This window comes from Megascapheus bottae, chromosome 2, assembly GCF_031878675.1.
Source record: "Megascapheus bottae isolate mThoBot1 chromosome 2, mThoBot2.hap1, whole genome shotgun sequence".
In the NCBI taxonomy this organism is placed as follows: domain Eukaryota; kingdom Metazoa; phylum Chordata; class Mammalia; order Rodentia; family Geomyidae; genus Megascapheus; species Megascapheus bottae.
Genome location: NC_143510.1, coordinates 92,183,822 through 92,205,436, shown reverse-complemented (window position 1 = coordinate 92,205,436; position 21,615 = coordinate 92,183,822). Strand labels below are relative to the sequence as shown.

Below are 21,615 nucleotides of genomic sequence, written 5' to 3'. Positions count from 1 at the left end.
GACTGGAATGCCAGAAAGGCCCCTTCTTACAGCCCAGAACTCCCTGGTGTTCAACCAGGAACACAGTGATGGCACTCTCTTGCTCTTATAAATGGCTGTGACTATCACGGTAATCTCTCTGTGGATTGATCTAGAACAGAGGTTTCAATCATGCATTTATTCTTCAAAGGGTGAATGAGTACTCAGCTCTTCTAAGTGGAAGGATTATTTCCTTTTTTATTATCTATTAGGGTTGAGTTTGAACTCAGGTACTCTACTAACGGGCACTGGGTGGCTCACGTCTATAATCCTAGCTAGCTACTCTCCAACTACATTGTTTTCACTGTGATAATGAGTTTCCAGTGGAAGAAAAGAGTATATCAAGTGACGTTTGGATATGAGGCACACACACCTTTCTTATTTAACAGTATTCAGTACAAAGTTAGGCTTCTTTATTCACATAGCACAGTAAGGCACAGTAAAGCAGGGCGGCACTGCCTTACATCAGCAGATTGCAGAAATGTAAAGTCCCTTGGGCTTCTCTCAGGCAACTCTTTGCAGCTCAGGAGACACTTGTACCAGTGGCTCACACCTGTAATCCTACTTAAAAAGCTGAGATCTAAGGATTATGTTGCAAAGCCCAGGCAGGAAAATCTGTACAACTCTTATTTCCAATAAACTACTAAAAGGAAAAAGGAAAAAATAAAAGCTAAAGTGGGAGCTATGACTCAGTTTTGAGCAAAAGAAGCTGAGACGGTTGCCAGGCCCTTAGATCAAGCCCCCAGGACAATCAAAACACACAAATCCAGCAGCCTGTGGTGCAGGAAGCGGGCCGGCTGTGCGGCCTTGGGTCAGTCTTGGAAGTGCTTGGTGAGGGCGTCCAGTAGCTTCTGCTTCTTCAGCTCACACTTCAGCCCGTACACCCTGCATGCCTCCTTCAACGTGGCCACATTGAGTTTGTGCAGTGTGCCCTTGACCACGTGGTCCTTCAGCATTTCCTCAGATAACTCTACCTTGAACCTTTTGCTCATAGAAGCTTCATCATCTGAGGAGAAAGAGCAGAAAGGAATGACTGGAAATAAGACCAGTGAAGCCAGGAGTTTAGCCTAGTGGTAGAGTGCTTGCCTAGCATGCACGGAGACCTGGGTTCCATTCCTCAGTACCACATACATAGAAAAAGTCAGAAGTGGCACTGTGGCTCAAGTGGTAGAGCTTTGGCCTTGAGAAAAACCCAAGGACAGTGCTCAAGCCCAGTTTAAGCCCTGGGACTGGCAGAAAAAAGGAAAAAAGGAGGAGAGAAAAAAATAAAAAGAGAGAGGAGAGAGAGAGAGAGAGAGAGAGAGAGAGAAAGAGAGAGAGAGAGAGAAGGAAGGAAGGAAGGAAGGAAGGAAGGAAGGAAGGAAGGAAGGAAGGAAAGGAAGGAAGGAAGGAAGGAAGGAAGGAAGGAAGGAAGGGAAAGGAAAGGAAAGGAAAGGGAAGGGAAGGGAAGGGAAAGGAAGGGAAGGGAAGGGAAAGGAAGGAAAGGAAGGAAAGAGGACCAATAGCCATAGGCGTGCTGAGCTGTGGTTGACAATTTTCTGTATAAATGCAATGCCTAGGGCCTGTGGAGAAGACATGTCTTCACAGGTGCTGAGGGCTCACGCCTGTAATCCTACTCAGGAGGCTTTGAGGATCATGGTTCAAAGTTGGCTTGGGCAACTCTTACCTCCATAATCACCAAAAATCTTAAAGTGGAGGTGTGGCTGGAGTAGTAGAATATCAGTCAATGGAAAAGCAAGGCTCTGAGTTCAAGCCCCAGTACTGGCACAAAAAATAAACATCCAAGTAGGACACAGTGGCTCACACCTGTAATCCTAGCTACTCAGGAGGCTGAGAATCAAGGTTCAAAGCCAGCCCTGGCACTAAAGTTCCTAGAGACACTTATCTCCAAGTAACCACCAGAAAACCTGAAGTGGCTCAAGACAGCAGCCCCAGGCCCACTACAGCAACTACTCTACCACTTGAGCTATGCCTACAGCCCCTTTTCATCTTCATCATTTTCAACGTTGGGTCTTACGTTATGCTTGGGCCAGCTTGGGCTGTAGTCCTCCTGCTTGTGTTACTCAGAGTAACAAGGACATACCACTGTGCTTGCTTACTGCTGGGGTGACAGATGCATGTTACCACACTTGGCCATTGATTGAGATGTGGTATCACCCATTTGTTAGGCCTATGTTGGCTTTGACCCCGAAATTGTGGCAATTACAGCCTTGAGCCACTTTGTATGAGAGCCCAGGGTTCTCCAAGCTCACCTCGTCTTCGCTTGTTCACTTTTCCCTCTGGATTGTAGTCTGGTGGATAGACAAGTTCTTTAAACTCATCTACCAGAGAGCCAAGTCTTTCATTCATTGCTTCCACCTTGGGCACTAGAAAATCCAAACATATAAGAGTGGCCAGGTAAGTGGCAGGCAAGGCTGGAGTTGTCCTATGGGAAGCAGGAGCTGCAGTGAGGAGGTCAGGAGAAGGGCCTGCTAGAAGGCAGCTGACCTGCTCATCAGAAATCATTCAGTAACATCCTTCCAGCATCTCCCAGGTACAGCCATCCCTGGGTCTGTGAGGTTGCTCCTGGGGCCCCAGCATACCAAAATCATCCTCACTGAAGCTCCTTCTTGAAACTAGCAAAGCACTTGCATCTAACCTCTCTCTATACCTCCTCTCCCATACTGTAAATCACCTCTAGATTGTTACTTATACCCAATATACAACAGGGATACTATAGAAATAGATATGATACTGTATCTTTTAGGGAATAATGATCCCTACCCTCCAAGGCTATATGTTCATTGCAGATACAGTGTTTCTGCATGCTGAGCAAGCACAAGTCCCCAAGCTGCCATACTGGCAAAGAAAGGGGGGCAGGGGGAGGAGAGAATTTCTCAAGCTGTGTGCCAGTGGTTAACACCCGCAATCCTAGCAACTCAGGAGGCTGAGATCTGAGGATCGTTGTTTAAAGCCAACTCAGGCAGAAAAGTGTGAGATTCTGATTTCCAATTAACCACCAGAAAACAAGAAATGATGCTATGGCTTAAAGTAGTGGAGCTTTAGCCTTGAGCAAAAGAGCTCAGGGACAATGCCAAGGCCATAAATTAAAGCCTCAAGACCAATAACAATAACAAAAAAGAATTTCAGCTGGTACGGTGGCCCACGCCTGTAATCCAAGCTACTCAGGAGGCTGAGATCGGAGGATCACGGTTCAAAGCCAACCTGGGCACTAAAGTCCCTGAGACTCTTATCTCCAATTAACCATCAGAAAAACTGGAAGTGGTGCTGTGGCTTAAAGTAGAGCACTAGCCTTGAGCTGAGGAGCTCAAGGACAGTACCCAGGCCCAGAGTTCAAGTCCCACCACTGACCCCCACTAAAAAACAAATTCTCTGATTGGGGACAAAGCTTAGTAGTAGAACTCTTGCTTTGATATATAAAGGGGTAGGTTTCATCCCCAGCATCAAAAAGGAAAACTAAAAGAAACTGTCTGGACTTGGCTCAACTTTCTTACTTGTTAGGTCGACTATTGCCTCAGGCTCCATCATGTCCAAAGCCAGAGCCTCAAGGTTCCGGAAATGCTGCTGTAGAACTGGGTTCTCAAAGCTGTCACTTCTGTTATGAAACAATTAATCCAAATGTAGGGACATTAACCATTACATGACAACATTAAATATATCCAGCTGAAATGTCAAAGGTCCAAGATAAGCTGAGAAAAAAGATCCTAAGTAAGATAGTTGGCAATCTTGTCACAACTCAAGTCTGTTTAAGACAATAACTCACTATGTAACCCAAGAAGGCTGGCCTCAGTTCCCCACTCCTGAAAGCTAGGATTAGGGGATCACGTCCCCATACCCAGCCTCTATCACACTTTCTTCCCAGTCTATGTTTTACTCTGTACCTCTAATCAGACTCAGCTTGCAAGGCAGTTCTAGGAAAAAGCCCAAGAGGCCGGGAGTTTGGTCTAGTGTACCTAGCTTACACAAAGACCCAGGTTCGATTCCTCAGTACCACAAACATGGAAAAAAAGCCAAAAGTGGTGCTGAGGCTCAAGTGGTAGAGCTCTAGCCTTGAGAAAGTCCAAGGATAGTGTTTAAGCCCTGAGCTCAAGCCCAGGACTACAAAAAAAAAAAGGGGGGGCCCAAGAGGGATCCAGTGCTCCACCTGTATTTGAAGCGGAGCTTCTGAACAATCGCCTTCATCTTGTCGATCTGGTCTGGGTTGGCCATGACCTTCTCAGTGAGGGGTACCTTGCGCTTATCATCAGCATAGGGGAGGAAGACAAGCTGGAAGCCTGAAGCAGGGAAAGACATTTTCTGAAATTTTATTTCAAGCATCACAAAGGTTTGCTTCTCAGCTTCAAATCCACCCCTCCACATCCTATGGTACTGGGCTGGGGCGGGGGCCTGCATGTCTGTCTCTAGCACTAGCTGACACCCGACAGCAAGGCTGGAACTGTACTGACTGGTCCTGTCCAGCGTGGGCCCCCTCATGGCAGCTGCACTCCCCGTAGGTCCAGCTCCTCTGACTTTTGATATCCCCCTTTCTCCCACTCTCCAGCACATATTGAAATGGAAAGAAGTAAGAGCTTCCAGACAGATCTAGGACCAATGATTGGCTGGTTTTAGGAGTGGAAAATTGACACACCACAATCAATGACCCCCACCAGGGACAAATCCTTGTTGGCAGCTGAAATGGCTGAGTGAGGAGGGACCATGCCCTTACCTCTCCTTTGTCCCCCAGCCTTCCTATAGCACCTCATATAGCCTGAGAGCAGCTGACTGGGGATGGTCTCAGCCCAAGCAGCATAGAAGCGTCACAGGCAAGGCACAGCTGAGGAATAAGTGTTCAGCGACTGAGTTGTTTGTAAGCACTGATAACCAGGTTAAAAATACACCTCGAGCCGGGCGCAGTGGCTCATGCCTGTAATCCTAGCTACTCAGGGGGCTGAGATCTGAGGATACTGGTTCAAAGCCAGCCTGGGCACTAATGTACTAAAGGCCATGAGACTCTTATTTCCAATTAACTACAAGAAAATGGGAAGTGGCACTGTGGCTTCAACGGTAGGGCAATAGCCTTGAGCTCAGAGATAATGCCCAGGCTCAGAGTTTAAGCCTCACAACCCACCAAAAAAAAAAAAAAAAAAGCAAGCGTATGTATACATATATATATATATACATATGTATATATGTATATATAGAAATATATATATATATATGATACAATTGTTTAGTCAGTCAGTGTTGGGGCTTGAACTCAGGATTGGGACGCTGTCCCTAAGCTTTTTTGCTCAAGGCTAGTGCTCTAATACTTTGAGCCACAGCTCTACTTCTGGCATTTTGGTGGTTAGAGATAAGCATCTCACAGACTTTCCTTTCCAGGTTGGCCTTGAACTGCAGTCCTCAGATCTCAGCCTCCTAAGTAGCCAGGATTACAGGGGTGAGCCACCATGCCCAGCCTAAAAGATATCCTTATGTTAATTTTCAATAGCCTAGAGACGGGGCACAAGCACTTTATTAACTTATCTCAAAAGCGAGGTAACCTGGAGATGATATTCCAGAATTCCCATCTCGGTGGATAAAGATTATTCACAGAATTGCTATTTGTCCAAGCTGGTCAACTAACAAGTGGCAAAGATAAGTCTGAAACAAAGACAGCTTTCAGACATCTGAGCATAAAACAAAGGCAAAGCTGGACATGGCAGCCCAGCCCTTAACCCAACACTTGGGAAGCTGAAGCAGGAATATCACAACTTTGTGGCCAACTGATCTAGAAAGCAAGACCTCATCTCCAAAAATAAGCCACGTACCTGGAGGAGTCACCTGAATTTTCTGGTCATCTAGCTCCTCTTCTTGTGGCACCAATGCCACAAAATTAGGGGAACTGTTTCTGTAGGCTGTGTACCTACATACTGCTATGACCTTTCTTGCCAGACACTTGATGAACAAAGCATTAAACAGGGTGGAGCTCCCTAAAAAACAAACGTCTCAGTGATTAACATCCCAGAGTTATTCTCTCCTCCTTAGACCATTAGATAACCCTACATACAGTTTCTCTTCGTTTTCTCTCCTTGGTAGTACTAAGGTTTGAACGTGGGGTCTCACTAAGTTTAGCACGAGTCACAGCCTCTGATTCTTTCGGATTCATTTTTAAGATAGGGTCTCACACTTTTGCCCAGGCCAGCCTTAGACTGCCATTTTCCTACCTTTGCCCCCCACATAGACAATATTACCAGTGTGAACCAACATGTCCAGCTTGTTCTTGGACATAGGGTACCCAAAACTATTTGTGCAGGATAAACTATAGTTTCCTATTTCTGCCTTCCAAGAAGCTAGGATTACAGGCATGAACCACTATACCCTTCTTGAATACTTACAGCTATAATACATGGATACATGGGTATAGGTATAGCCAAAAAAAAAGGAGGAGAAAGAAAAGCTCAAAGTAGTACTCCTTTAAGTTCTAATTTTTTATTTTTTTGCCAGTCTTGGTGCTTGAACTCAGGGCCTGAACACTGTTGGGTTTTCACTTGAGCCACAGCACCACTTCTGGCTTTTTTCTATATATGTGGTACCAAGGAATCAAACCAGGGTCTTCACGCATGCTAGGCAAGCACTCTACCATTAGGCCAAACTCCCAACCCCTTAGTTCTAATTATTAATGTCAATTCACTTAATGACACTGGGCTGACGGCATGAACCCTAAGCCCTAAGATAAAACTGGGGGTGAAGAGAGGGGTATGGCTCCAGTGATCAGTAAAAACACACATAACAACAGAGCTCACATCAGCATTTTTGCCAAAACTTGAGAAAAAACTGGGCAGTTCTAGTTTTGTTTATTTTTGTTTTTAAACTATTATCTAATGCCTCAGTTCCACAAGAAAGGTTGGTTTGGGTTTTTTTCTTTTTTTTTGTTCTGTTTTGTTTTGGGGGGAGCAGCAGTAGGGCTTAAACTCAGGGCACAGATACTGTCTCTTAGCTTTTTGTCGAAAGCTGGCACTCTACCACTTGAGTGACACCTTCACTTCCATCTTTTTGCTGATTAGAGGTAGGAGTTTCATGGATTTTCCTGCCTGGCTAGCACTGAAGAGTGACCCTCAGATCTCACCTTCCTGAGGAGCTAGGACTACAGGTATGTGCCACCTACAACCCACTAGGAAAAGTCTTAAGATTCCTGAAGTCCACACCTTCTCCTGGATTTTCATTTTCTTTTCTTTTGTCAGTTGTGGGGCTTGACCTCAGGGCCTAGGCACTGTCCATGAGCCTTTTTGTGCTTAAGGCTAGCACTCTATAATTTGAGCCGCTGCACCACTTTCAGCTTTTGAGTGGTTAGTTGGAGGTTAACGGGAACTTTTCTGTCCAGGCTGGCTTTGAACCATGATCTTCAGAGATCCAGCCTCCTGAGTAGGTACGATTACAGGCATAAGCCGTCAGTGCCCAGCTATAGATTTTCATTTTCATGTCATTATATAAGCATAGTAAGGGTCCTGAAGAGATCTCCAACTTGGTTTCACCCCACATTAACAAAAGTTGAGCCTGAAACACCATAAGCACCCATTAGCATCTCCCGTACTATGTCTAGGCAGGACCCATAAGAACCATAGTTCACGTCTCGTGTCAGAGTCCTTCATCCACCCTGGCTCTATGCCACTTACCGTGTACCAGGGACTCCTCAGGGTACACAAATAGGGAGGGCCTCAGGTAGTGGTGCTTCTTCAGCACTGCCAAGGGCTTGAAGCCAACAAGAACCAAACCTGGGTCCTCAAACCGCTTCAGGTCTTCAGTTTCCTCTTTTTCTAGGATGATGGGTCGACTCCCATAGATCTAGGAAGGGAACAATAAGGGCCGTGGAAAAGCTCCGTGGAAAGGAGAAATGGTGTCCACAGATGATAGCAAGTTAAAACCAGCTCTCTCTAAGGAGCAGGAAGATGGCTCACCAAGGGCCGCCTCCTCCTCCAAAAGAGGAAAAACATGTATTTTGAAAGACTGCCATGTATTTACACCTACTATCTAAGCTGCGTGTGGGAGCCATGCCAAATGCAGGAGGGCGTTAAGCTCGTGGCCAGCCTGGGCTACGTAGTCAGATTGCATCTCAAAAAAATAACAAAGGAGGTACTCGCTTTGGCAGCACATATACTAAAATTGGAACAATACCGAGAAGATTAGCATGGCCCCTGAGCAAGGATGCCACGCGAATTCGTGAACTGTGGCACAAGTGGTAGGGTACTAGCCTTGAGCAAGAAAGCTCAGGGACAGTGCCCAGCCCTGAGCTCAAGCCTCAAGACCAGCACAAAAAGAAAAGAAAGGAAAAGAAAAAGAGCCCTGATATAGAAACAAAGCCAACAAGAACCAGACCTGGGTCCTTAAACCTTAAACCAGTGATACTCACTAAACATTATGTTGAAGATCAACTACACAATTAAGGGTGGGGATGTGAGGGAAAAGTGGGGAGAAAAGGGGAGGGGCAGAAATGTATCTATACGTGACTTATGTACCTGTAACCCCTTTGCATATCACCTTTATAATAACTAAAAAAAAATAATAATTTAAGCCCCCAAGCTTTTCTTAGGATCAAGATATAAATTCAGCCACGGGAGCTAGCGGCTCTCACCTATAATCCTAGCTACTCAGAACGCTGAGATCTGATGATCTGTGATTCAAAGCCAGATCAGGTATGTGCTATGGCTCAAGGGGTAGAGCCCTAGCCTTGAGCTAAAGAGCTCAGGGACAGCACCCAGGCCCAGAGTTCAAAAAAAAAGGGATAAATTCAGGGGCTGGGAACTGGTGGCTCACACCTTTAATCCTAGCTAGTCAGGAGACTGAGATCTGTTGAATAAGTGGGAAGCCAGCTGGGCAGGAAAGTCCATGAGACTCCCACCTCCAATTAACTACCAAAAACCCCAGAAGTGGAACTGTAACCCAAGTGGTAGAACACTAGCCTCAAGTGAAAAAAGAAAAAAAAAAAGGACAAAAGCTCAATGTAAATAAACAGACACAAAAAAACTAGTTACTTCCAAAATGAAACAGGACATTTCTTAGCTTGTCTTCCAGAAAAGTAGGGCAAGATTCTCTGGTTGAGATCTGTGTTCAAAAAAAAAAAGAGGCCAGGAGATTGGCCTAGTGGTTAAAGTGCTTGCCTAGCATGCATAAAGACCCAGGTTCGATTCCTCGGTACCATATACATAGAAAAAAGCCGGAAGTGGTGCTAAGGCTCAAGTGGTAGAGCTCTAGCCTTGAGAAAGTCCAAGGACAGTGCTCAGGCCCTGAGCTCAAGCCCAGGACTGGCAAAAAAAAAAAAAAGAAAAGAAAAAATCTCAGGGGTTGAACCAAAATAATATTGAATTTCAGTCATCCCTTTAGGTCCTGCAGTGAAATAAAAATCTCTTCCACATGTCACACAATTTAAAAAGATGACTCCTTTGATTTTAATTTCAACTCAAATTTTTCTCTGGATGGAAATGAAGTGAGAGGAAGAAGAAGGATAATGTCCTAACTTCTGTCCTTCAGGTTAGAAAGAGCAGATATGTATTATTTTAAAGCACAGGAAAAATTAGGCTTGGTTAACAAAGTGAAATTCTCCCCACTTTAGATCTCAACGTATCCTGGCTAACTAGCAAGCACCTCTGCCACTGCTCAAGCAAGGACTGAGAATGAATGCCTCAGCTCCTCCCAACGCTGGCCCTAACTCTGTACCTCAGGGTAGCACTTGCCCAGAAGCCACAGCTCCAAAAAGAAATCACTCTGTGTCAGGCAGAAGGAATATTAATGTGTCTACTCCTGCCATTGCTTGCGAGAACATTCTACCACAGGCGACGTCTACCTACCTGAGATCTCTTGGTGTCACTGGGCAGGAGCAAGCTGCCTGTATTCACATTGAATACTCTGGATTTGGTTTTCAGTGGTTCATTTGTTTCCCGATAGAGCCTCACTGGAAAAGGCTTGGTAGCCTTCTGGACCAAGTTATATATGCCCACTGTGAGAACTATATCTTTACTGAGCTTGAACTTTAACCTGGGGGAGAAGACAAAAGTATAGAATAAAAATATATTTTTTTTTTCTTTTCTTTTCTTTCCCTCATCAGACTCCTTCATAGCACCCAGTTTCACTTTGTGCTAAGGAAGCTCTTAGAATATAAACAGAATGCAGCCAAGCCTTGTGGTGTCTGACTGCAATCCTAGCACGCAGGAGATTAAGACAGAATTGGGTGTTCAAAGCCAGCTAGCACTAGTATAGAGGAAGACACTTCCACCCACCCTAGAAAAGAAAAGAAAAAAAAAGGAATAATCTAACATTCTGGTTCCTGTGGGGTAAAAACCTGGTCAAGACAGTTTTGTGTGTGTGCTAGTACTGGGTGGGGGGGAGGGTCTTAAACTCAGTGTTTAAGTGTTGTCCCTTAGCCTTTTGCTCCAGGCTGGTGTTCTGCCACTAGAGCCATAACTGTACTGTATCTGGACGTTTAAGTGGTTAATTTTTCAGAAAAGAGTCTCATAGACTTCTCTGCCTAGACTGGCTCTGAACCTCAATTCTCAGCCAGCTTGTTGAGTAGTTAGGACTGCAGGACTGAGCTACTGGCAGGCCACAGAGGATGATACAATTTTTTTTCTTTCTTTTTTTTTTTTGCCAGTCCTGGGCTTGAGCTCAGAGCCTGAGCACTGTCCTTGGACTTTCTCAAGGCTAGAGCTCTACCACTTGAGCTTCAGCAACACTTCCGGCTTTTTTTCTATGTATGTGGTGCCGAGGAATCGAACCTGGGTCTTTATGCATGCTAGGCAAGCACTCTACCACTAGGCCAAACTCCCGGCCCCAGAATGATACAATTTTAACAACGATTATAACTAAAATTTATTAAGTTTTGATACTTTTTAATATTTTTTTCATTTATTCCTCACAATAAGCTGGTATGAGGCAGGTATTGTTACCCCACACAGAGAAAACAACAGTAAACAATGCACTAGACCCCAAGGCAATTGGAGGCCATGTGACTCTAGAGAAACGCCTCACCAGCTTTTGCAATAGCTGGGATCCTGAGAAACAGTAGGTATCCTGGAGGAGGCCAGCGAGGTCAGGGCAGCCCAGGGAAGGCAAAGCAAGGCATGTTTGGGATTAGGTAGGTGACCTCGACTCCGGGGCGGCTGATCCAGGCTCAGTACATACCTGGAGAGCACACGCTTCTTGGTCTCCTTGGCACGAACCTTCCTCAAGAGATCGTCCAGTTTGCTCGACTCCTCAAAGTGAACCCCAAGATCCTCGTCCTCCGCTATGCTGATGATATCTCTGTAGAACAAGGATATGTCAAAGCCTCCTGGTTTCTTCAGGTGCATCAAGTCAAGAAAGATACCTAGAATAAGGAGAGGCAAAAAGTGAGGGAGGGACGCATCGTCTGAATATGACATGGTGTCTCACTGTGTTGGTCCAGGCTTGCCCTGAATGCCTAAGCTTGATTGCTCCTCCTACCCCAGCCTCCCAAGTTACTGGAATTGCAAGCATATGGCACTACTCAAGTTTTTTTGTTGCTTTTTTTGGGAGGAGCATGGGGGGTCAAGTCCTGGGGCTTGAACTCTGGGCCTGGGTGCTGTTCCTTAGCTCTTCAGCTCAAGGCTAGCATTCTACTATATAAGCCACAGCGTCTCTTCAGTTTTGTGGTGGTTAATGAGAGATATGAGTCTCATTTTCATGCTCTGGCTGGCTTTGAACCATCATCCTCAGATACTGGTAGCTAGGATTATAGGTGTAAACTACCACACCCAGCAAGAAATTTGTTTCTCAGTTAAACAAATACGCACCGTATGTATATGTATGCTGGTCCTGGGACTTGAACTCTGGGCCTGGGCATTGACCCTGAGCTCTTCAGCTCAAGGCTACCTACTCCTTGAGCTATAGTGCCACTTCTGGTTTTCTGGTGATTAATTGGAGATAAGAGTCTCAGGGACAGGCTGGGAGTTTGGCCTAGTGGTAGAGTACTTGCCTAGCATGCACAAAGGCTGGGTTTGATTCCTTGATACCAAATACATAGAAAAAAGTGAGAAGTGGTGCTGTGGCTCAAGTGGTAGAACTCTAGCCTTGAGAAAACCCAAGGACAGTGCTCAGGCCCTGAGCCCAAGCCCAGGACTGGCAAAAAAAAAAAAAAAGTCTCAGGAACTTTTTAGTTCCCAGGCTGGCTTTGAACTGCAATCCTTAGATCTCAGCCTTCTGAGTAGCTAGGATTACAGGTGTGAGCTATCGCTCTGGCTAATAAAGCCACTGTCAGTGTTAATGTCAATAGATCAAATCTCCCCGCCCTCCCCACCCCGCCAACTTCACTTTATTCTTTTTTTTTCTCTGCTAGTACTAGGGCTTGAACTCAGTGCCTAGACACTGTCCCTTAGCTTTCTCACTCAATACTAGCCCTCTACCACTTACACTACAGCTTAACTTCAAGCTTTTTGCTGATCAATTGGAGATCAAGACTTTCTTGTCTAGGCTGAGTTTGAAACATGATCCTCAGATCTCAGCCTCCTGAGTAGCTAGATTAAAGGCATAAATCACCAGTGCCCAGCCTAGCCCAATCTGTCCATGTGTGTGTGTAATACTGGGCACTGTCCCTTAGCTTCTGCACTCAAGCCTGGTACTCTACCATCAGAGCCACAGAGTTTTGCTTCCTTCATGTTTTCTTCTTTGTTCTGTCAGTCAAAGGGCTTGAGAACTGTCCCTGAGCTTTTTGCTCAAGGCTAGTGCTACCCCACTTAGAACCACAGTGCTACTGGTTTTCTGATGGTTAACTGAAGGTAAGAATCTCACACTTTCCTGCCCAGACTGGCTCTGAACTGCAATCCTCAGATTTCAGCCTGCTGAGGAGCCAGGATGTACAGGCATGAGCCACCAGCACTCAGCACACGTGATTCTTTCATTTGACTCTGGATAATGAGAAGCAACACTTGACACAAGCGACCAAGATATAAAAAGAACAAGGAAAATGGCCACCTGTGTCACGGAGATCACCAGCTTTGGTCCGGGCCCGGCTGGCTTTGGCACTGTCACTGCCATGCGGGTCGTCTTCATTGGTGAACAGCATGATCCTCTTGTGGCTCATCTTGACCTGGACGTCACTAAAGAGGTTGGCACAGACCCACAGCACTTCACTCAGCGAGTAGTCAGATCCATGGCCAATCAGCTCTTGGAAATGGGTTTTTCCCTGTTGTCCCTTAAAGCGGTCAAGCTCTAGCACTCGCTTAGCACCTGATCAGAGGCAGAAGTCAAATGGGCAGAGAAACCAGAAGAGTATCAGTCCATCTTCCGCACAGGCTAACAGAGGGCCCTTTCTGCTAAGTCACTGAATATTTACACATGCAGGAAAACACACGCCTAGACAACAGGAAGGCAGATTCCTCATCCATAGCCCTCTTTGTTCAGGGTAGTGACATTCTTGGAGACGTGATTTTTAAAATATTACTGACCTGGATTATCCAATTCTTGTAAGACATAAATATTTTTGAAATTCACTGAATTTTTGTCTTTTTCTGTGCCATAGAACACCACTGCCAAGAGATCACGATTACTGCTTATGATCTTATTGGTGTATACACTCAAAATACACTGCAAAATAAAAAGCAAAAGAGTATTTACATAGCTTTACAGTTCCATAGGTGACTAGTATGTGCTCAATACAAAGCAGCTGAGTTTACACATGGCCCTAGGATAGGACATGACCTCTGTCTTCAGAAAACTCCAGGATCAGGGTATAATCGGGAGGGGAAGAGGGAGAGAAGAAGAAAAGAGAGAGAGAGAGAGAGAGAGAGAAAGAAAGAGAGAGAGAGAGAGAGAGAGAGAGAATATATAATACAGATATATTTATAGATGTATTTACATATATTTCATTACAAATTATAAACTGCATATTAAATAGTATAAATTATACAAATATATTTATATAAGCATTTGTATATTATAAATACAATTCAATAAAATATAAATATAAACATCTATCTATATAAAGATAGATATCTGTAATACAATACAAAGGGCAATCTATATTTAACAGAAGTTGAGGTAAGAAAGCAGAGACTCAAAAACATGCATTTGAGGGGCTTGGAGTTTGGCCTAGTGGTATAGAGTGCTGGCCTAGCATGCATGAAAACCCAGGTTCCATTCCTCCTTGGTACCACATGCATAGAAAAAGTCAGAAGTAAGGAAGTGGTGCTGTGGCTTAAGGGGTAGCCTTGAGCTGAAGAGCTCAGGGACAACACCCAGACGTTCAACCAAAAGAAAAAAGAAAAAGTCAGAAGTGCCACTGTGCTACATGTGGTAGAACTCTAGTCTTGAGGAAGTTCAAGGACAGTGCTCAGGGTCTGAGTTCAAACCCCAGGACTGGCAAAACAAACAAACATCCGTGCATTTGAGCCAGGTGTGGGACAGCAACTGTATGTCAGTGCTGGGAGCCTGGGGCAGGAGTACTGAGTGCTGCCACTGTAGGAATGCATCACCATCCCAAGTGAAGCCAGAGTTTCACTTCCAATTTTTGAGTGGTTTATTGGAGATCAGAGTCTCACAAGTGGCAGAACTCAAACCTTGAGCTGAAGTTCTCAAGGACAGAGCCCAGGCCCAGAGTTCAAGCCCCATGACTGGCCCTCCCTTCCTCCCCCCAAAAAAGGAGCCTCACAGGGATTGTTCTGCCTGGGCTGGCTTCAAACCACCATCCTTAGATCTCAGCCTTCTGAGTGTCTGGTATTACAGGAATCAGTCCCCAGCACCTGGCCCCTACATTTGTTTTTTAAATAAATAAAAAGTCTTACTTGGATGCTCATATCAAAAGGAGTCAACTCGCTTGTGCTGTTAGACTCAAACATGGCCCTGGAGGCATCTACCAAAAAAATCAAACTGTCTCTTCCAGAATATTGATATTCTCCTATGGGGAAAGAAATAGAAAGGTGATAAACACATTTAAAACCACCACCAATGTCAGAAAATTCAGTCTTGCCAACCATCCTGGAAGTCCTTCCTATATTCCCTCTGCACTACAATGCCTTTGTCTATCCTGACTCTTTTCTTTTTGACTTTTCCAGATTTTAATGTACAGTTCCAATCTGTGTCTGGTTCATTTTAACTCCTTCATCGCCAAACCTGGAGGCAGGCAGGGACTGCTTGAGTTTCTCGGCCTTCTCCTTGTCTGTGATGATCAGGGTGTTACAGGTATCTGCTGCAGCAGACTTTAAACTTCACCTTGGCTTTGTTTTTCTTATCTTGACAGACTTGGCCTTGAGCAGAGAATCTTTTATCTCCTCAGTTTTGCAAGTCATGTGACAGGCAACTGGGGCTTGAACTAGCACAGACAAGCACCGCAAGCCTATCTTGAATTTTGACAATCACTTCCTTAAATTTGTCTTTATACTTTTGTCAGAGGGTATAACTCAGTGGTAGTGTGCTTAGGAGGTGCAAGGAACTGAGCTCAATTCCCAGCAACAAAATACATACCTGAATTCATCCAAGTATACAACTCTAAATATTAGTTTTCAATTTTTCTTTCCTTTATTTTTTTGGGGGGAGGGGTAGTACTGGGTTTTTTAACTCACACTAAGCAGCCACTTTCTCACTGAAGCCTTATCTCTAACTCACTGAGTTTTGGTGCTGGGGTTGCCCTACCACTGAGTTACACTTCTAGCCTCTATCTTTATTTTATTATCTGTCTTTATTATTATTATTATTACATAGCTGTACAAAAGGATTACAGTTCCCTAAGTCAGATCATGAGTACAATGCTTCTTGGACAATGTCATCCTTCCTTCCTTCTCTCATTTTCCCCCTCCTGTCTCCACCCTCAAGTTACCGTCCTTTTCCTTGGAAGTTTGTAGGACTGAATGCAGCGTTTTATATATATATACTATACAAGCACTCAACTGCTAAACTACATCCCATCCCTCCTCCTTTGGGGGGATAGGCAGTATTAGGATTTGAAGTCAGGACCTCATGCTTGCTAGGCAGGTGCTCTACCACTTGAGCCATGTCCCCAGCCCATGTTATATTAGGCATTTTTCAGATAGGGTCCAGTAGACTGGACTATGATACTATTTATGCTTCCCACATAGGTGTGTTGACAGGCACTTGCTACCATGCCCTATTAGGTGAAATGAGACATTGTTAACCTTTTGCCCAGGGTGGCTTTGAACAAGGATTCTGATTCTCCTAATCACTTTTTGAATAGCTAAGATTACAGACATGAGACACCAAGCCTGGCTCTCATTTTTCTTATAAAGTTTCACTAGGTATCCAAATTAAGTCTCAAATTCACAATGCTCTGGCCTGAATTTCCCAATTATAGTTTTGAATCTTGAGGGGCGGTAGTGGAGTATTCTGGGACTGAAAATCAAAGTCTTAAACTTGTTAGGCAGGTGTGCTCTGCCATGACCATCTATGTGAGCCATTCCCCAAGCTCCTTATTTAGTTATTTTTGAGACACTGAGATAGAGCTTGTGTTGATACTTGTATCTGGCCCTGACTGCGATTCACCGGCTTATTTTTCTATTTCCAATAGGAAATAGGATGAATAAGCTGTAGTACATTTAAACCGAGTTATAAAAATCACACATAGGTATTCAGGTGGAAAGATATAACAAGAAAGGCAAAACAGAAAATTATGTATGCCTACAATTCCTTGAAACCAAATAAATTAAGAGGGAAAAACATACATGCACATGACTACAACCTATGCACAGCATAAAAAAAATACATATAGGACCCGCCGCCCGCCGAAGCCATTCCCTGGATGGGCAGCGGGGCGCTCGGCCGACGCGTCTGGGCTGAGCACCACGACGCTGCCCCCTGAAGCCCACCAGGATCTTGAGGCGAATGGAACCTCAAGGTCTTTATGACAATGGAAACCAAAAAATTGATTGGTAAACTACTTCAACCAGCAAGACCTGTTCGTCATCTGACTTCTCCCCCTGGACCAGTGCTCCTTTCAACTTTCAAAATGAATATCCATGCAACACTCAGTGTTTACAAAGTGGAGTTAGCAGATGTAAGTCGAATGGAATGCAAGCCTTTTCTCAAGGTCTTAATGAACAACAGCAACATCAGTTTCCAGTTAAAAAAGAGAGAATTAAATACAGCAGAGATTCCCTGTTGAAGCTCTCAAGTGTTTCCATCTGCAGAAAAAAACCAGACTTTTTGCCTGATCATCCCATTGTACTTCAAAAACCAGAAAATAACCAAAGTTTTAAGTAGCATTCTAAGAACAGATGAATTTGAAGATAAAGAATTATTCATTTTATATTTTGGACACCTGCAAATGAAGTGGATCTAATAACAATAATTGTAATGGACTGTGACAATTCAATTTATTTTTAATTTTGATGGTTGACTATTTGGCTTCTCCTAAAATGAGAAAAGTATTTTAAACTATAAAGAATTTTCTAATCAGTTTCAGCTTTGCAGGCAGTTTCCTGCAAAAATTGGGAAGTAACGCTGGAAAGTAGGAATTTGGTTAGTGAAGTGGGAAGACTGTGAATTTATGATTTGCATGCTACTTGCAAGTTTTTCTTTTTCATCACTTGTAATAATGGAATGGAAATGTAAGCTGTAAAGATTCTCAAATATAAAGTATTTGATATGATGTATATCTGGTACATAATTTCTTGTTGCTTTAAAACTTGCTTTTGTTCTTTTTCCCCACTGTTTTCATACCATCACTTCAGATCATTTTGATCACTCTGGAGGCCCACAATCATTTAGGATGTTCAATAGTTACGAGTATCAGAAGAATTTGTAAGAAACTTGCTTTGAAATACATGATTGGCTTCTAAGTTTCAAATAATAACATCGTCTTAGGTTCATAACTACTAGCAGAATTTGGCGAGTGGAAAACAAGAGTAGTGAATGAAATTGAAGTTGAAAATAACTGCTACTTACATCACTAATCAGATTATATGAATAGTGGAAGTTGAACAATTGCAAAATAAAAAAATATTTTTAGTTCCAAAAGAGGGAAAATGTTGGCATTTGAAAATAACTGAGGTGCATTAAGTTTTGGCTCTATAATTAATAACAAAAACATATAAATAAAAAATTAGGGGGTTCAAACTTTTATTTTCTAGGAATTTAATACAAGTCTATATTTTTCACTCTAGATATTACTGTTAGCTAAAATAAATGAAGTTACTTCCAGAAGAACAAAAATTGCTGATAGAAAGGTAAGTATAAGTCTCAACTTCTTTCAGATTCCTGGGTCTACTGGCAAGCCATTCAAGGCCATAGTAGGCAGAAAGTTTACCTTTCACAGAATGTGAACCCCTAAAGCCAGTATCTTTTTCTTCACTGGCTTTGGAGCTAGTTTTCCAGATTTCACTTTTAGTCAATGGTAGATTTCCCTTCTTAGTCTTTTGGTACTTTATAGTACTTTTAGTACTTGGGTTTTCAGTACTTTGTTCTTCAGAGAAAGGATTTTTTTAAATAAGAGAGAAAGGGCCGGGAGTTTAGCCTAGTGGTTAAAGTGCTTGCCTAGCATGTGCAAAGACCCGGGTTCGATTCCTTGGTACCACATACATACAAAAAAAGCTGGAAGTGGTGCTGAGGCTCAAGTGGTAGAGCTCTAACCTTGAGAAAGTCCAAGGACAGTGCTCAGGCCCTGAGCTCAAGCCCAGGACTGGCAAAATAAATAAATAAATAAAATAAAATAAGAGAGAAAATCCTTTCATTAACCATACATTTATTGCTTATTTTAAAATGAGATATTTAGGATCCTGTTTTTATAATTTGTGTTTTGTCCTTACTATTTTCCTAGTATACCATAGGTTTCAGTATATATGTATAGATGTGAAAATGCACACACATACACACTCACAAAAAAATACACAAAGGTATATAATAGCGGGTATTAGATTACCACAGAATAAATTGTGTTGCTTTTATGTTTGCCTATTCTCAAGTCCTTTTGACTCTAGTTTTAAATTTGGTAGAATAACTCTAATATTCAGTCTAATTCCAGTTTATTTCAGTGTTCGGTCTAGAGAGCTGTTCCACTTGGCACTTACAGGATGCTCTCTCCAGTCACTCTACCATACAACGATTTTGGAAACTACCTAGACCTCATATGCTTTTTCAGTTGGACACTGAAGTGGACCAACTAATACAATATTTAGGATGTTCTAATTTATGTTTTTGAAAAAAAAGACTTGTATAATTTTATTTTAAAATAAAGTTATAGCCAACATTTTCAAGAAAACTTTGTAAAAAAAAAAAAAAAACCACCTAGGTTTCAGTCTTTTGAGCCATTCTCACTGTGTTTAATCAGATTGAGACTGTAAAGACTGTTTTGTTATCTACTTGCCTTTGTACACATGTGTAACTTGTTGAAATAATCATTGTACAACTCCATTATTGTTCTTTGCTTTGTAAATATTAAAAGAGTTGAGCCAGAAAAAAAAAATACATATAGGGCTGGGAGTTTGGCCTAGTGGTAGAGTGCTTGCCTAGCATGCATGAAGACCCGGCTCAATTCCTTGGTACCACATACAGAGAGAAAAAAAAAAGCTGGAAGTGGTGCTGTGGCTCAAGTGATAGAGGGCTAGCCTTGAGAAATCCCAAGACAGTGAGTGCTCAGGCCCTGAGTTCAAGCCACAAGACTGGCAAAAACAAACAAACAAACAAAAAAACATATAATTACTCATGCCCACAAACAAAAACATACATAATAGTTAGCAAGTTGGACTGAAAGATGCACAAAAAGACTGGAGGGGTGGCTCAAATGGTAGAGCAAGTACAAAACCCTGAGTTCAAAATCCAGGACCAACAACTAGTGCATGCCTGTGCATATATGAGTGCATGCACGCGCGCACGCGCGCACGCACACACACACGCACACGCACACACGCGCACACACACACACACACACACACACAGTTTTAAATTTTTCTATCCAAGAGTTACATTAACTAACACTTAGATTACAGATTACATGTGCCCTTCATTTCCATGTGCGTTGCCATGTTGCTGAACGTATACTCCCAAATCTGAAGGCTATCATGAAATTACTACCCTGTGTGTTGCTAATACTTACTCTCCAATTACTGCAGTAATTTTTATAGGGAGGAACAGGAATGAGTAAAACTACCTTCTTGGGTGAGGAAGGATCCTGCCTGAGTCACTGAAGTTCATAAAAGATAACCACAGACAAGATCATTTATTGGAGCTCAAAAATATCAATTTTTGAGGAAACAAACAAACAAAAAAGTAGTGCAATCAGAAAAAAAAAAAATGAAGGCTAGAAATGTCCTAAAGGCTACAATAGGATCTGAATAAAGGACCCTAGACTAACTCTGCAAAACTCAATCATAGACAAGATCTGAGAGTGTTCATCCTCACAAAGGAAAGTACTACAGTAGGTTAAAATTGCCTACCAATTGCATCAGGGTTTTCTTCCTCTTCCTCTTCTTCCTCCTCCTTGCCCTCAGTTTTGTAGTAAGACTCCCACTCTGACATGTTGGATTTTGTTCACTAGATGAAAGATGAGTAACAAATTTAAAGGTTAAAGAAATCCACTTCTAGATTCCTTTTTGGGGGAGGTGGGGGGGGAAGGTCAAACTGTTGCTTAACTTTTCCACCCAAGCTTGGTACTCTACCACTTTGGAGCCAGAGCTCCACTTCCAGTGTGCACGTGTGTGTGTGCACGCCCGCCCGCTGGACATAAAGGTCTCACGGACTTCCCTGTCTAGGCTTGCTTTGAATCACAATCCTCAGGTCTTAGCCTCTAAGTAGCTAGGACTTCGGGTGTGAGCCACTGGCACCAGGTTTATTATCATGCCTTGTGTTTGTATGTGTCCACAGCTTGCGCTACGGGTGCCACAGCTCCACTTAGGCTTCTCTAACCAGGACAACTGGTGAGGAACATGGACTATGGGGAACTCCCAGGCTGGAGTGCAGAGGTAAAGGCTGACTGTAAAATCACTTAAAGGCCCTCTCCTTGCCTGGGCCAGCCGTAGAACTGTCCCTTCTGTCACCTCCCCTCTCATTCCCCCTGAACCTGTGGCCTCTGGAGGACACAAACGCTGTGGACGCCGTGATGTCCCCAGTGCTCTCCCGCCCCGCTCTTCTGCTCCCCCTGACTTCGCCTCCTCTGCCTCAGTTGCAGGGAGGTGCGTCATGAAGGAGACCTGGCACCTGCCCCACGCTTTTATCCCAAATGAAGCCTCTGGGTCCGTGGAGTTGGCCTTTCGGCTCTGGGCTCTGGGCGGGCGCCCTGATGGGCGGGCGAGGAAAGCCCCGCCCCGAAGTCCAGCTGCCAGGGCCAGCAGGACGGGTCGGGGGAGACCCGTCGGCCGGGCGGAACCATCCACTTGGTCCAAACCGCTCAGCACACCCGCTCCCTGAGGTCCCGAACCCGGGCAGGCCTCGCAGGCCCGACCCGCCGCTGCCGCCGGGAGGAGCGGGACCCAGGGCGGCCTCTACCCCGCGGCCAGGCTGGAAGGCACCCGACCCTGGGTGGACCAGCGCAGGGAGGCTCCCACCCGGGTCCGCGCACGAACAACAGCCTACCTCAGCAGCCGAGAAGGAATCCACTTACACCTAGAGCGCGCAACAAGTCTGCCCCGGAGGCCGGCACTCTGGCCGACCAATCAACGTCCACTGCGTCATCACGCGCCACGTGCGTTC

General features: G+C 44.1%; 1 protein-coding gene, 1 non-coding gene and 1 pseudogene across 2 annotated transcripts; 2 read left to right on the top strand and 1 right to left on the bottom strand.

The window, feature by feature from the left end:
* Positions 1-409: 409 nt before the first annotated feature.
* Xrcc6 (X-ray repair cross complementing 6) lies at positions 410-21,602 on the bottom strand. Its single transcript, XM_090328811.1, has 13 exons — positions 21,499-21,602; positions 20,364-20,460; positions 14,766-14,878; positions 13,431-13,569; positions 12,958-13,212; positions 11,152-11,335; positions 9,822-10,008; positions 7,653-7,821; positions 5,808-5,969; positions 4,163-4,292; positions 3,513-3,613; positions 2,271-2,384; positions 410-1,024 (listed from the first exon to the last, which is right to left on the bottom strand). Exons 2-13 carry the CDS (start codon positions 20,443-20,445, stop codon positions 831-833), a joined length of 1,830 nt encoding a protein of 609 aa, XP_090184937.1. The 5' UTR covers positions 20,446-20,460; positions 21,499-21,602; the 3' UTR covers positions 410-830.
* Positions 8,110-8,216, top strand: LOC150067617 (U6 spliceosomal RNA). The gene has a single exon (XR_016534693.1). It is a non-coding gene; the product is annotated as a U6 spliceosomal RNA (small nuclear RNA).
* On the top strand, positions 16,805-17,468 carry LOC150067616 (uncharacterized protein C8orf88 pseudogene; annotated as a pseudogene).
* Positions 21,603-21,615: the final 13 nt, after the last annotated feature.

What these genes read in the sequence shown, in the direction of transcription:
- Xrcc6 (XM_090328811.1), bottom strand. Translation starts at nt 20,445, where the DNA reads ATGTCAGAGTGGGAGTCTTACTACAAAACTGAGGGCAAGGAGGAGGAA. An exon ending in TGAGGAGTCCCTGGTACACG is followed by an intron (nt 5,970 to 7,652) that starts GTAAGTGGCATA and finishes TTTGTTTTTTAG; the next exon opens with GGAGCTCCACCCTGTTTAAT. An exon ending in AAGCTCCGCTTCAAATACAG is followed by an intron (nt 3,614 to 4,162) that starts GTGGAGCACTGG and finishes GTTTCATAACAG; the next exon opens with AAGTGACAGCTTTGAGAACC.